Source organism: Phoenix dactylifera, chromosome 17 (assembly GCF_009389715.1).
Source record: "Phoenix dactylifera cultivar Barhee BC4 chromosome 17, palm_55x_up_171113_PBpolish2nd_filt_p, whole genome shotgun sequence".
Lineage (NCBI taxonomy): Eukaryota > Viridiplantae > Streptophyta > Magnoliopsida > Arecales > Arecaceae > Phoenix > Phoenix dactylifera.
The window spans coordinates 2998870-3015309 of NC_052408.1; the positions used below are offsets into that span (position 1 = coordinate 2998870).

Here is a 16440-nt window from a genome sequence, read left to right on the forward strand (position 1 = left end):
GGATGAAAACAGGGCCACAAATAGTCCCCCACACTCTCTATTTTCCTTTTCTTTTATTAACCATTATACTCCTGGCAAAATATCCACGTTTGGCTTCTCAGATTAGCATGATAGTAACCTTCACTAGCAGAAATTGTGCGCGACAGTTCAGGTATAATAATTTGGTTAACCTTTGCAAGCATAGGTTCTGTTTAATTCAGGAGGCAATGACAACCAAAATTGAAAACAAATACAGTCAGGCAACCATGAAATCGGACAAGCACAAAATCCTTTATTTCACAACTGCATATACTAACTTCAAGAAACATATTCGTTCCATCACAAGCTAGCAGCTTCCCCAGACGGAGTAATATAGATCTACATCACCTAAAAGGAGGTCGAAGGCAAACAGCAAAGCACACATCACAACATCAATGTCTCGCTGTTTTACAAACTTGCATGCAACAAGATGAGCATGACCAGCAATGAAAACATTTGGCTTAGTTCTCAGAGGTGCAAGTAGTTTCGCTTGAAGAGAAGCTTTCATCCTGTATACGCTTTATCTCGTAGGCCCATTCCAGACCTGGGCAGTAGTGAAGGGGTGGATTGAATCTGTGGTCATTCATGTCAGGGGGCAAGAATGCACCATTTTCGATTAGGAATTTGACAGCTTTTTTGTTCCTTTCTTTGGCTGCAGTGTGGAGAGGAGTCCCTGGTTCATCAGAAAGCAAGGATGACTTCAGCAAAAACCTAATACTAACTCAATCCTCCTATTTATAATGGTGCAAAACCAGACAATAGAACAAGTAACCTCAGTTAGAAATTCAGATTAGACAAGGATACCAAAGAAGAATAACATGGAGGGAAGGAGAATTTGTAGATAATACAAACACGCGGTCTTGATTTGAAGCTACATTTAGCACATGGCCATTGGATGTCTGTCATGCAATATGGAAGGGGGAAAAATCATCCATTCCCAAAATTGAGTCTATTAGGTTTTGAAAATTAGGCAACCAAATCAATATAAATAAAGATATCTGATGTGTGTGCATGAGAGAGAGAGACAGAGAGAAGAGGGAAGGGGGGGGGGGAGGCGGAGGAAGGAGGTGGGAGTTGTTCAGGATCTGATGCCAATTATAATATACAAAACAATCATGCAAGTTTGCAAATCAGGTTCACATTCCAAGACAAGTAATAACTGTATTAACCAAACTCAGGCAACATTTACACTAATGAACAATAAGAGAGGGGAAAAAAGGAACAAATGAAAAAAAATCCGTTCCGAAACATATCTTTGCATGTAGGATTGCAATCCCTCACAATTCCAAATGTCAAAAACTGAGTCAAAATAAGTACAACTTACAGCCACATGCGCCTTTTGTTCTAGCATCAATGTTTGCACCACGCTCGAGTAATTCATCCATCACCTTGAGGTGTCCACCTTGAGCAGCAAGATGGAGAGGCGTCACACCTTGCGCCTTAGGGCCCCATGCTGTCACATTAACATCCATACCTTCATCCAGCAGCCGCCTCACCTGAAAAAGTAATGGATTAAGCAAATCAAGCAATAAAGAGATAATTTAAAACAATGAGTTAGAGATTGCTATAACATACTATATCTGATCATCAACATGCTGAACTGACAGAAAACCGACATATTGGCCATGGCATGAAGTATGTGCCATGTAGTTTTACACTACAGTCATAGAAAACCATATGGTTATGTCAGCGTGAATAAAAAAGCTGGTGTGACTGAAATAATAGAATAAATAGCATCCTATAAAGTTTAAATGCAAGCTATAACCTTAAAACCCAATTTAAATGGAAATGGCTTCTCAATTACAATTGCGGTTTGTAGTTCTAACAGTTAGCCAAAATAAGTAATATAACAACAATTTCTATCCACCTAGATCTTCCATATAAAAGCAGCCCAGTGCATGAGGCTCCCACCATTGTAGAGTCTGGAGATGGTCAGATGTGTGCAGCCTTATCCCCATATGCGAAGTGGTTATTTCCGTATTTCTAACCCAAAAGCTCCAGGTCATAATGGAGCAACCTTAATGTTAATCTTCCCCATTAATCAAGCTCATAATTTCTATTATCTGTAATAACATATGCAAAAATGTATTTCAATTTTCATCTTCTCTAGAAAAGAAGAGGGATAAGGGTTATTATGTTTCAAGACTCCTAAAACAAATCGTAGAACTTAAGCCCATGTGCCTTACCTGATTTGTCAGATTTCATACTATCATTTCAAAAGCATTCACTCACTATTTGTTGATGAATGCATTCTCAATTATGCATAAATAGTATAATGGACCACTATTTTCAGTTTAAGAATCAGAATTTATTAAGTCAAGCGATGGTTGGTATTACATTAAGGTTTCTTAGGGTTATGTAACTCTGGCCTACATGTCACCATGGGGCCCATACAAAAGAGATTGCAGCTGCATAAATATTTTTTCCTTTTAAACTTGGTTTTTAGCTTCTCTTTCCTTTAATCTTCTTTTCTCTACCCCTTTCTCTTATGCTTCAAAGCTTGACAATTGGCCCTAGATCATGAATGTGAATATCCCAAATCATGTGAAGATTAGAATTTCATCCTTCTACAACATTACCTTGTATCTACCCCAGCCACCAAAAGACACAAAGACATTTTCATATCTAATTCACTTGAATTTTTCAAAATTTCTTAGTATCATCTGCATATTCAAACAAGTCAGAATTGCCTAAGAATCTTATATCATCCAAACGTTTAATTAATTAACCTAAAATATTAATAGCTTGTCTAAAATAAATGCCAGAAATGCTATTGTGCTTTTCAGATCGTAAACTAAAACCATAGAACCCATTCAACATGATCTAGGTTGCTGAAAAGCAAGTTGATACTTTCCATATCAGACAGGGTGAATCCATGTTATAGCTTGTAGCAGCAAATCATTTCACTGCACAGCAGAGGGATGACTTGGATTTGCAAATGACATACCACTTGAATAGCATGACTTATCAAGAAACTGGTCTAGAACTCAGACAAGGAAACTCGCAAGCACTTATAATCCATGATTATACATGTTGAAAAACATCAACTTAATGAAGCATTAGGAGAAGCTAGCGACATGTTAATACATGGCCAACAAGGTCAAACTGTCAATTGAGAGAAAACCCAACCAAATAAAATTGCTTAGACCAAGGACATGGGAAACCACACAAGTAATTTTTAATTGTTTTCAGAGTTCGCAAATATGAGCATATTGATTAATGTGATCCAATTGAAAGTAAAATCTTGAGAAGCACAAAGCAATGCAGATGCTTTTAATTATGCTTTTATGTTGTCTTACTTATTCTTAAATTGGTGATGGATCTTGACAGTTCTAAAAAGAAATTGAATAAACAGAAATATGGAATAATTTTATAAAGTGATAATTTGTGGATGACGTAAAAATAGGTCATTCACAGTTTTGAATCAACATAGACATGAGACTATGAGAACTGGATTTGAATATGTTAAGACACTTGGATTTAACATGCATTGGAAAATGATAGAGAAATGTAAAGTGCTGGCAACCCCATGTTTCCTACATTCAACATAAGAAACTGTAACAAGAATGTTTAAGATAGGATGTGATTCCTTATTCTATCTACTTCCCCTAGACTCTCTCTCTCTGTGCTTCTCTTACCCCCTCCGCCCCCCCTCCCCCAACACACACAAAAAAAAAACCTCCATGCTGCATTCTGAAGTTGGACTCACCAATCTTGATCACAGTCAATATTGGTCAAGCTCAAGTGCAAACAAAACCATTAAAAAAGCCAATAGAAAATAAGTATCAAACTTCAAATAAAGAAAGTCCTAGTGTAGCTAAAAAGGAAAAGAGATTGAAGTTCTCATCAAGTACAATGTATGCAGACAATCTAACTGCGAAAAGAAAGGCCTAAACAGAGATCAAGGAACAAATTGGAACCAATTCATTTAGACTTTCTCTGCCATTAAATGTCATGGTAGCTCAAAATTCACTTAACTTCAGCCATGAAGAAGGATAAAAGTTTGTTCGTTTGAATAACACATAATATTAGCAGCTTGTGTGATAAAAACTAAAACACAACTAAATTGTTAAGAAGTAAGCATGATTGAGGAGTCCCTAACAAGTACTTGCTAATAAATATTTAATTCTGTTTCTTTAGTTGAAAAAAAAAACTTTCTTAGAGAGTATAAAATACTTCTATTTATCATTTTAGTTTAGCTGAGATAAGCTTTAGATTATTGATCCATGAGTAGTTAAGTCATCTTATCCGATGCTCAAGTTATTCCCAGAAATAAATAAACAACTTATCACAAATGTATATTTAGTAATTCTTACAAGCATTCCTAAGTTTTTGGATCATCTTTTGTTATCTGCAAATTTACCATATACAACATAGCTTATGGAAAATCCCCCAAAACCACAAATCATTCAGAGACATATTAAAAGGAGGTTGGGGTGGGGGGATATACGAAGATTATCATCAGTCACAATACCATAAATTCTAAAAAGTATCAGATACACCAAATTCTTGAAATAGCTTGATCTAAAGAAGCTAACAAGCAAAACAGAAAGTAAGCCAAGAACACCAACCTCCTTGAGGTCGCCTTTCCGAGCACCGATGTGAAGCAGGGTCCAACCCCTATCGTCCCTCTCCCTCGACCTCTGCCTGAAGGATCGCCTACTCAACAAGTGGCGGCGAGGCTGTGCCACCTCTTCTTGCAGCATGGCTTCCCAAATTGCAACAACACACCCAAATAATCAAGAGCGAGCCGATTCCCCCAAGGAAAAACCTTGAATCGAAGCTTTATTTTTCTTTTTCTTTTTCCCAAAGGAAGAGATAGGAGATGAGATGACTCCTCAAAATACCCAATTTTAAGGGAGAAACTGAATTTTTCCAGGAGAAAGGAGAACCTAGATCTTGTGGAAAGAATTGAAACTGTAGCACAAAAGATCGATCGAAACAGGTCCAAGATCGAGGGTTTACATAGTTTGAAAAGAGCCCCCCGGCAAGCCAGAAAATTAGCGGGAAACCGAGTAGTTGCCCATGCCGAACGGCGCAAAAGGATTCAACCCAGGGCCGAAGACGCGAAGATTCTGAAGAACCGAGGAGATCGAATCCGCGATCGAACAAGAAGACACAAGGAACGAAATTAGAAACATAATCCTGGAACAGAAATAAACCCTGGATCGAGGAGGTGGAGAAGAACACAAGAAGAAGATGGAATTGGAGGCGAATCCGGGAGAGCAAGCTCAAACAAAGGGATTATCCGGCGGGATTCCAAGGGTTTTGGACATGGATCCAAGTTGGGAAAGGAAACTCTAGGTCCCAAGAAACCTCTGTCTCTGTCTCACTCTCTGGCCTTGGGGAGCGCTAGGGTTATTTCGTGGAGCCGTCGTAGGTTCAGCTTTATCGCGTTCGCAAAAGTGAGCCGGGGAATTTCCGGACCGCCGGTTCGTTAGACCGTTCGACAAAGACTCCCCCATAAAGTCAAGTAAAGCTGCAAAAGTTGGCACGGATGCGGAGCCTGCAAATACTTGGTGGATCGCGTTAAGTGACGTGAATGAACAGCATGCCTCAGGCTGCAAATGGGTTGGGTTGGCCTGAGATCCGACCCGGTCCGACCCATGTAGATCCGATCCGGCTCCAAATTTTAGGACCCGCGGGTCCGAATCGGGTCCTAAAATTGGATCCGAATCATTTTCTGGGTTGGGTCTGGGTTTACCAAATGGATCTAATCCGATCCGAATGGACCCGAAGAGAGAAAGAGAGAGAAGAAAAAAGCAAAAGAGAGTTTTTTTTTTTCTTTTTTTTGGTGTGGGTCGTGGCACTATTGGTCCATCAGGATCCTCTCTCTCTCTCGGTCTATTACACTGTTGATATCTCTCGTGTCTCGGTAGCTGGGTTTTCTTTTTTTTTCCTTCGGTTTTTTGGTTTCTGTTTTTTTTAACTTTTACAGGGGGGAAGTGAGGGAACACCGAACTGAATATGGGTCATTGCCAGTTTCCTGCAATGGAATTGGATTTTGGAAGAAGGTCTGGGATTTTTTTTGTCCTCGTGAGAGGGGAGCTGGGAGACACCAAGTTCCGTCCAATCAGTCATATGGACAAAAAATAGTGCGATATGAAATTTGGCTTGTAGACCGACTTAGTTAGTAAGTCGGGGTCATCTGTTCTGACTGGAGATCAATTGCAACTCTTTCAAGTCATGGGTCACCCAGCACCTCATAATTATAATATGACCAAATTAGATTTGCCCAAATTCTTTTCCAAAAATACAAAAAAATTGGACCCGATTCAGACCCGAACCCGACCCGACTCGGACCCGACCCGGACCCAACTCGGACCCGATCCGATCTTCAACCGGGTCGGGTCTGGGTCCAAAATTAGGACCCGAATAAAAAACCGGGTCGGATCGGGGTCACCCAGGACTCGACCCGACCCGACCCATTTGCACCCCTAAGCATGCCCTAAGCGTATTTAAATAACAGCTCTAAAATAAATAAAAATATACAAAAACTACAAATCTATAATGATACTTTACCTGATTTTAGACCTAACCAATTCAAATTTAATCTAATATTCTACAAACATAAAATTTCTTATTTGATTTAAATTCTCACTTGAGCTGACAAGAGCTAGACTGACCTAACCTAGGAAAATTAGCTAAACTTATGCTTAATTGTGAAAATATAGAAGTTTTTTCTCTTTTCTTAACCAATTGATTTTAATAAAAAATATCTGTTACTCTATTAAAGAAAGCCACGGAAATATAAAAATTTTATCAATATGTACTCACCTGGCACGGATGAATCTCAATGGCCTAATTCTTCAATTCTCATTGAAATGGGATGTCACACCTAATTTAATTCATGGTATAACTAATTGCACTTCATAGGACTCTAACAATTATAGATCTTATAGGAACTAGGATTTCAAATAGGTCGGGTCAAACCGAGGCATGCTTGACCTCGATCCAACCTGGTTTTATGTTCGGATCTTGATATTAGACCTAGATCCAACCAATAGATGATCGGATCGGATCCATGAAAATTTTTTTAGACCTAACGAATCATTTAGGTTAGGTCAAGGTCATGTATGACCCACATCCAACTTAAAATATTTAGGTCTAAGTCGTGTTCGAGTTAGGATCGGACCATTTCTTTAATAAGAACAATTTATAAAAAAAAAATTGTTCTTACTTTTGAATCAGGATAAAATTTAACCGCTATTCAAGAACAATAATAACAAAAAATATATCTATTTAGGCAACTACATAAATATGTCATACTAAATTTTAACAATAATATGTAAAGTGCATGCGTAATTGGGTTATCAACGACATAAATATATGTATTTAGGCTAATGGCGCCTAATGTGGGTTCATTGCATCAAGCCCATGATTTTATAACTTGTTTGACTTCTAGATGACTTCTTGTTCAAATAAGATTCCCGCAATTACTAAAAATTCATGTGTTATAAAGAAAGCTTAACAAGATGCATTTTAAATTATAAATTCAACGAACACAAATTTAAGTAAGAACCAAAAATGACTTGATCACAAAAATATTTGCACATTGTCCATAATAGCAAAAAATGGGGAAAGAAATGAGATACTATTTACGCCACATCTAGATTGGTTGCGATTAAAAGACAAAGTCACCAAGAGAGGTGCGAGCCAAATGAATGTAGTGTACACCCAAAGAGCAAGAGCTCTTGACCTAGGAAGAAGTCTTGATGAAATAAAGTCCAAAAATAGTGGTTGGCCAATGATTACAATTATCCATATGTGAAGTGGTCAAACTCCCTACCACGCATAGGAATAGTGGCCCATGTGGTGGCACCAATAGTAAGGATAAGTGTCCATAGTGAGTAGTGGTACCCAACTTTTAACTTTCCATGACATGAGAAGTGGAGTAGCACTACCTATCATGTATGACAATAGTGGGCCATATAGCACATAATAGTAAGAATAAGAATCTAAGACGAGTAGTGGCACCCATCTTATCAATTAAGAGGAGTCACTTATAAATATCAAATTGTACTTTATATGGAGGACTCTTCGACAATCAATCCAATCCTATTATTTTTATCTCTATCTCAATTTGTTATCCAAAAAGTAGGCATAACTTAGATTTTTACAGTAGCCTTGCACTATGCCCTTATCATAGCCCAGCTTTACACTCTTACATAGATTAGTGCTACACCATTTTACCGTAGCCCAGCGCTATATCTCTATCCAGCTCTATTTCTTTTGAGCAGTAGTATAACAATTGTGAAAGTTCTTAAAGGTTAAAGCATCTAGACCTACGCTACTCTCTATTCTTTCTTTGTTAACATCTTTCTAGCTAGACCAACACAGGTGACATATGCGTACATGCATCTAACCCTTGCCCAAGTAATCTTGGCAGCGTGCCCTCTGTCCCAACTGAATGAATTTCTTAGGACATTGAGTTTTCTAGTTCATCCGAAATGGGGTGGAAAGGGATGCAACAAATACAAATAGCTTTACTTGAACATATGAGATACTATAACCATTCGGAACATTATATACTTCTCTCCACATTGCTTCCATAGCAACCTGGCAAAGACTTTGCAATAAATTAAGAGAGATTTTTTTTGAAATTATTTATTGATTTTCTCTTTATATAGATTTGGTTAGTTTGGGTTCAATATTGATTTTTCTTCATTAAAGTGTATTTTGAGAAGGATACATAGTGGTTCGTTTGTATACTAAGAGTAATCACCGTTAACTCATTGCAGTCAAGCAAGATGAATTCTACTCTTAACATGTCTCGAACCGAGTAGCATTTATTACTTATTTTATTTTGCAGCATATGAACAGAAAATTATTTATTAAATAATTAAACAATAGCCACAATATTAGATTAGAATATTTCAATAGTAAATACAAGGAATATCTTAAATAAAAGGGATATTATGCTATGATTTTGTGTCCACTTTGCAGAGTAAGCTGGGAAACCATTAAACATCTATTAAATTGTCACTATGTAAGGAGATGTTGGAAATTGCTGACGCCTTGCCAAGGATAAGGTGGCAAGGAGAAAGACTTTAAGAAGGAAATATAAGAGTCAGGGGTTCTATACTTCATCTTGGAGCTCGCCTTGGCATGTTATTATGGTTGGAGAAGAACAACCAAATATTCCTAAGAGTTAGCTGCCCAGAAGATACTCCTCAAAGCTATAAGGATGCATTTGGTTTGGAATTGGAATTGGAATGGATTAGAAAAGAAATTGGAATGGCCATATTTCTTGAAGTGTTTGGTTGATAATTGGAATTGGAATCAGAATGAAATTTGAATACTAAGAGATAGTCTAGATTGAATTTTGAGGGATTGGAGTATTCCTATGGTCTTTGGAAAAAGAATGCGAGTGGAGCTCTCCCCAACCAAATAGCTAGAATGAGAGTCAATCATTTCCATTTCCATTCCAGAACCCAACTCTCCTCCAGCAAATATGCCCTAGAATTATTCTCAATTTGGGAACTAATAAAGCCTTCTTGGTTGCTGACTTGTTTTTCTCTCTTAATAAATACTCTTTAGAGAGCTGTGAGAGGGTCTTTGCTCCACTTTGATCCTCAACTTTAAGAGTGCTATGTCTTTTGCTTCATAACGAAGATAAGTGGAGCTTCAGCTCCTCCTTTTTGATTAAAAAAAAAGTGCATTTATACATTTAAAGATGTGTTTCTTCTCCATCCACAAAACTAGCTTTCATTGCATGGTTTCTCCTAGAAAATTAGGAAATGGCTTTTGTGAATTTTCCTTTTTTTCTTCTTTGAAGTTAAAACAACAAAATCCTATCACCTTCATGAGTTGTGACTTTTGAGAAATCAAGAATCATAAAGTAGCGCTCTCCAGTCCTATGATCCCATCATGTGAGCATTATAGGATAATGATTTTCGATAATAGAGGTCTATTAATTTTTCTTTTCTTGTGAAGAGATGATTATTGGAGTTCACCCTGAATTTTCACAAAATTTTGTGAATATGTATTTAAAAGTTAGAGTGGAGACTTGACATGGAGGTGCATTAAAAAGTTTGGACTTTGTAATGCAGTGTTTCAACAATATTTTGTCTATGAAACAACTTCACATGGCATAAAAGTATTTCATAAAGTAATAATGGAACCAAATTCATGCATTTACAAGATAAGGTGATCTCGAATACATCTATGGCAACCGTCCTTATAAGCTACAATTGGAGGGTGTATATTCTGATAAATAATTTACCAACAATTTTCTTCATCCTAGCGATTGATAAATGCAATAGACATTTAGAAACAAAACATTAAACTAACAATTAATATTGATACACTCATTGACTTATTTTTTTAAAAGTTATATAACCTATTGAGATATTTAGTGATTTTGTACATTTTTTAATTCTCAAATTCTTGTTTTAAATGGCTTCTGCATTGAGCAAATTCATGAAACATTCTGAATTGGTATTATCATCAGGTTTTTGCCAATCAAGATATGGATTTGTACCTGAAGATTCAACCGGCATAGATACAATGAACAACAAGCTCGCCCTAAAATCTTTCATTACAGTCTTAAAAGCATATGTAAATATTTGTCTCATCCAAGTAGAAGCATATATTAAGTACAAACATTTTGCATTTCTATATGAGTTACCATCCATGTCCAGAAATACTGCTTTGCATTTAAGAAAATTGAAATTGATGAGTTTCAATAAATGATTAATAGAAAAAGGCTTCCAATCTTATGCTAGTCAGCTACCTGTCGTTTTATGAACCCTCATTAGCCAATCATTCCTCCCAAAGGCGAGCTTTGGTTTGTCAAATTTTCCAACCTCTTCCTTGCAACTCCGTCTATGGTACTTTCGTTCTTTCCCTCCTCTTCCTAGAATAAGACTCGAGTACCTCCTCCAAATTTTTTTACTTTTGTACACAACCATACTATCTCATTTGCTTCTCCATCACTTTGTCCTCAATTCAGGTTAACTTTTACAACTCCTCTCACATACTCATTGTCCACTATATCCTTTCTAATTTTACAGCATCCATTTCTACATTTTCTTTTCTATTACATTTGCCTTGCTTTCTTAAATACTTTTGTTGCTTAACCTTCTAAGCCTTACATATGTTAGTTGACTAGGGACAACCAGAATATAGAACAATCAGTCATGTGCAAATCAATCAGGTAGATACACATTAAACAGAAGTTATAAACAGTAAGCCAAACTGATAAATGGTAACATTGTTATTTTATATGTGATACGGTATCGTCATCAGGCACATTTACAACTTATATGGAGGACAGAAGAGAGCTATTACTGGTAGCTGACTGCCATATCGAGCAGGGCCTGTTAACAAATCCATTCATTTTGTGGAATTTCTACATTACATTGGCCCTATGCAGCTCCCCAGGAATCAACAATTGGACCACAACAATGATAGCATGCACCTGTTTGTCACCAAAAATAATGGGCAAGAGGTGGTTCGATCTTGTTGGGAGCAGCAGAACAACAAGCTCTGGTAGTTCACGAACCATGGGATTGGTGGAAGCAAACGCCAGTCCATGCACGTTATCATCCAAAAACTAGTTCCTTTAAGGATTTCAATGGTGAACTGTACCCGTAGGCTATGGTGTCTCTCCACAGAGCAATTCCTGATCAAGAAGAAAACAATCAAACGATATTTTATTTGTCTCTGTAACCTATGACAGGCAGCCAGGAACAGCAACTAGTTTATGAGCAGAGCAAAGCAAAGTTTTAGGAGCAACACAGTGATGAAGACCACTGCCAAATTGAACCAATGTGGCCTCTTCTTGTGCCTAACACATCACATATCCTAGATGTACCGTACATGTCAGGCAATGAAAGAGAGTATCCCAAAAAATTTATGGGAAGTTTCTTTTTGGAAACGGATGTCATAGCATTATCAACAGAAAAAGAATATCCCAAATTACACAAACAAACAGAATCCAGTGTATATCCCTCCCAGAAAGACAAGTAAACAGACCAAATGACTTATATTCCACCTAAATGAGCAATTAATAAAATGGACTGAAAAACAAAGACTTGATAAATTGCATGTGAAAATAACATACATCATAAGGTACAAAGGGTAGAAGAAAAACCTATCCATATGAACAAACCCAGCGTTGCTGCCAAGAAAAATTCCCTGCTAATACTGTTGAAACTGCACTGACATTGCAAACGTTAGATGTCCTAATTATTCTAAAGAAATATATCTGAAATTCGTTTAGAAGAGAGAGCTTGAAAAGTTAACAAAACCTACCAGTACATCCAAGCCAAATTCCCCCACCCATGCAGAAATGATGCCCAAGATGCACCAGTGAACCTGCAGTCCAAATAATGATTCAATAATTAACATTCTGAGCATAAAACTGCGCTTTTAGAAAGGCATGATAGTTTTGTAATCTGCAAAGGAAAGCCAGCAGTTCAATACTTAAATGTCAAAAAATGCATGGAACGATGCGGAGATTAAAGAAATCTTCTTTTCTAATACTTGATGCACTAAACACATTCATCTATACATCACACCTCCAACGGGTAGTCGACTACTTCTACCCAGAAATTAAACTGTAAACCATATCTGCCACTTACAGAGAACTTTTAACAATGGAAAACAGGAGGAGGACCTGCTGATCTAAAATACACCAAACAAGAGACTTCCTCAATGGGCTAAAACAATTAATTGCATTATCTTTTACACTCAGTTAAGTATTTAAGTAATTTTCAAAATACAAAGTAGATATCTAATTTCCAGGTATGTACATCTGTAATCTGAAAAGATTTAATAAAATACCACATCAGATCCCGAATAAATAGTGCCCGCGGGACCATAAGACCATTTCCAATCATGCCAAGCAATAATGTGAAAGCTGATAAGCCTTTAATGTTATCTGGATTGAGATAGCTTGTCCACTGCACATAATAACAACTCGGACATAAGGTCAATGTACAAAGATATACAATGTCAGATTTAAAGACAAAGCAGTATCATACCATCTGGGCAATGGGCATCCACATGAACAGTAGAGTGGCAGTCCATCCAGATACCGATCTTATGAATTTCACTCCCTTCTCAGAAAGTTTTCCAGTTCGTGCCTGCATGTCTTAGTAACTGCGGAATCAAGAGTTGCCCATACAATAAGACTGTCATTCAGAAAATATTGTTGGAGAGAAAATAACCATATTTGATATGATAAATTGGTAACAAATGCATTAAGTAAATTTTGCTTGCACATAACCAAACTTCTCATTTACCACCAATATAAAGAAATTGCAGTTATTAGAAAACCACGAGATGTATCAGATCATTTGCTTGAGTACTATAGACCAAATAAACTACAATATATTGATTGGGTCATTATCAGATTTAAGTTTAGAGGTACATTTTTGGACTCAGTCGCTGCCTAGACTTTACAAACCGTAGTTGAGACTCCCACTGGTCTTTCGTTTTTCATTGTTTATCTTTACAGAGTTTATGGGATACCAAAAAAGGGCATTTGAGATATAGGAAGAGTTACCTGTATGCAGCCTTACCCTCCTGCATACAGAGAGGTTGTTTTGAACCCATAATCTTCAAGTTACAATAAAGCAACCTTACCATTACGCTCACCATTATTGGGTTTGAGGGTTACCATGCAAGAAAAAATAATTGGGGTGGCAGACAATGTTAATATGCCCTGAGTAGTCTTAGATGGAACTAGGATTTGCTAATCATAATAATTGTCAATCATTTCCTTAATATATGTGAGTTAACATTTCACGCTGCTTCAATGGTAAATTCCTAGTAAAAACTTTCAAAACCAAGGTCCAAGGCCTCATAATTTATGGTGTTAATTTTTTTAGTTTGTTTTCCTAATAATAATTATTCTGGATCTGGTAATATTTTTATTGATCCAATGAAATACTTCATGGTGTCCTCCTATTCTAATGCCGACGCTTTACTAGTGTGGTTAATTCTTAGTGCTCAAAATACAATAACGACTTCATTTTCTTTTTATTCTTCAATATTTTATTTTTTTATAAGAGCCGATTGAGCTGATGCTATTCCAACCTTCCTGGCGATGCAAAATGATTAAGGACTCATCCAAGGTGAATGAGGAACTTCTATTTCAGTCCAAGAACAAAGGTGCAACCCCTCAAGGAATTCCCTTTCATTTTTCTTTATCCATCTATTAATGTGTTCATGCACAGTTTGTAACCAAAAAGAACACAAATTATGGGCCACATGCTCGGCTAACGAGTAACGTCTATTGGAAATATTGCAGCTCACATGTCAACCATCTCAAATCACAGCTACCCTAACTGGAGTCTAAAATACCCTCATGTATCAATTATCATCTGAAGTAACTAAAAGACGAAGGTAATCTACTACAACAACCGATCATCTTTCACCCTGTTCCACAGTCCAAGGAGCATTGCATCTTAAATGATCCCACTTTTAGCCTTCTGACCCATGCAATTCAACCATCACTGTTAAAATCTACAAATGGCAAATTGTTTGAGAAATTGGGAGGTATTTCACATTAAACAGATTGACGGATGGGCAACGGGACATTGGCTATATCATTCGAACTCTTAATTACCTTCGATCGAAATAGATGCCCTTAATAAGCTAGAAATGCGATGAAAGATTTCCTTCTAAAGCCAACCAATTTTAAACTTGCGATCAAAAGCATGGACAATGTAAGCATGATGACAGCAACCATACCATGATGACAGCCGCAACTGCCATGATGCAAGAGATAGTTCCTGGCAAAATGCTGTTCGGGACGAACGGAACAAATGTCGACCACATGACCTGCATATCCATCATAAGAAATCCATTCATTAGCTCTCAAGAACACTCTTTTAACACTCAGAACCCATTCATCAGAACTCACCTGAGGAAGAACAGAGAGCCCGGTGATGGTGATGAAATCCTCCCAAAGCAGCCACACTCCCTCGCCAATCCAGTTAAAGTAGTTCATAAAGTTCAAGACGAGTCCAGACGCCACTACGGCCGAGAGCGCCGTGAAGTGGGGCAGCGGCACGGCCCCGGCCGTGGCTAGCTGCGCTATGACGACGTAGATGGAGACGACACCCAGAGTCTGCACCACGATGGCCTCGGTCTCCTTCTTCTTAGCGAAGTAGGACAGCAGCGTCAGGTTCCCCAGCAGGCCAGTGAGCATCCCCTGCCACGGTTTTTCGCAGCGTTATGAGAAAAGGTAAAAAGTAAGCAAGAAAGGAATGAGGGTGGATGGAGAGGGTGGTGCGGACGAGCCAGGGGAGGGCGAAAAGGGCGGCCTTGTTGCCGGCGACGAGGTTGCGGGAGTTGAGGAGGATCTGGGGGAGCTGGATGAGGAGGAAAGGGACGTTGGACGCGCCCGCGAACTTGGCGGTCATCGAGTCCCACTGCTGGAATCTGGAGGCCTGAGGACGAGAAGAGAAAAGAAGAAAAGTGAGACCTTTGAGAGAGATCAGAATTGAATGGAGGAGGAGAAGGAGAGGGAGAGGGGGTGCGAATGGCGTTACCTGATTGGAGGGGAAGGGCGCGGGAGAGTCGACGGCGGAAGCGGCGGAGGGAGGGCAGCGGCGGGGAGCAGTGGAGAAGGAGGGGGTTGGAGTTCTATTAGAATGGGATCTGGGAGATCGAAGGTGAGGAAGACGAAGTGAAGAAGCGAAGAAGAGGCAGCGGAGAGAGGCGGTGGGAAGGGAGGCCAGCGGCGCCACCGCGTACGGTGTCATCAGGAACAGAGAGAGAAAGAGAGGAGGAAACGGGGGAGCCCAGAGTCGGAGGGAAGAAGAGGAGAGCGTTGGTGTTGGCGGGAGAGACGAGATGGGCCGTGAGCGACTGTGGATACGCCATGTAGGCACCGCACCGCGACACTACGTGGGCCCACGGAAGGTCTGGACGGTGGGTGGACCTGCTGAAAGCCCTGAAAAGCAACAACAAAGTGTAATAAAACAAGATAAAAGTGAAGAATCCAGTCTTGCTCTAGTCAAAATAAATAGTCTGGACTTACAACTTTTTTTAAAAAAAAAACAAATATTTTATAAAATTTTTAAATGTATACAACCGCTAGCATCAGCCACAACTATATTAGAGTTTCTACGGTAAAACTGAAGAAGCCTCTCATAGGAATCAGCTACGAGAATTGCAACTTCAGTTGTAGCAGAATGGTCACCTTTGTAAGAGCCAGGCATCTACTACACGTTTGGTCGCAACCATGATGCAAGAAGAGTGATTATTTGAAGGGCAAACAGAAGGAGTGATTCTTGGGCCATATTTCGGCTAATCTGGCATATTTGGGAGTGTGGGAAGATGAAGGTATTCCATAGCGAGTTGGAAGACCCTGCTCGCACTTTGATGAAAGCTTTCTGGTTAGTGGGTGATTTTTCTTTTAAAGTGGAGGAAGTGAGAAACTACCCTTAGCAATTTTAGTGAATA

The 16440-nt window shown here is 38.6% G+C and overlaps 2 protein-coding genes across 3 annotated transcripts; both read right to left on the reverse strand.

The window, feature by feature from the left end:
- Positions 1-246: 246 nt before the first annotated feature.
- Positions 247-5385, reverse strand: LOC103720732 (phytochrome-interacting ankyrin-repeat protein 2-like). Its single transcript, XM_008810578.4, has 3 exons — positions 4590-5385; positions 1343-1514; positions 247-691 (listed from the first exon to the last, which is right to left on the reverse strand). The coding sequence occupies exons 1-3, from the start codon at positions 4722-4724 to the stop codon at positions 480-482; spliced, it is 519 nt and encodes a 172-aa protein (XP_008808800.1). The 5' UTR covers positions 4725-5385; the 3' UTR covers positions 247-479.
- Positions 5386-11201: 5816 nt separating this feature from the next.
- On the reverse strand, positions 11202-15827 carry LOC103720731 (maltose excess protein 1-like, chloroplastic). Of its 2 annotated transcripts, none has more exons than XM_008810577.3 (9): positions 15525-15827; positions 15270-15422; positions 14894-15184; positions 14722-14811; positions 13008-13109; positions 12808-12926; positions 12277-12339; positions 12116-12177; positions 11202-11644 (listed from the first exon to the last, which is right to left on the reverse strand). In XM_008810577.3, exons 1-9 carry the CDS (start codon positions 15735-15737, stop codon positions 11565-11567), a joined length of 1173 nt encoding a protein of 390 aa, XP_008808799.2. In that variant the 5' UTR covers positions 15738-15827; the 3' UTR covers positions 11202-11564. The 2 variants fall into 2 exon arrangements, with proteins under 2 accessions (XP_008808799.2, XP_026665656.1); XM_026809855.2 differs by having other exon boundaries at positions 11556-11644; positions 12086-12177.
- Between the last annotated feature and the right edge of the window lie 613 nt (positions 15828-16440).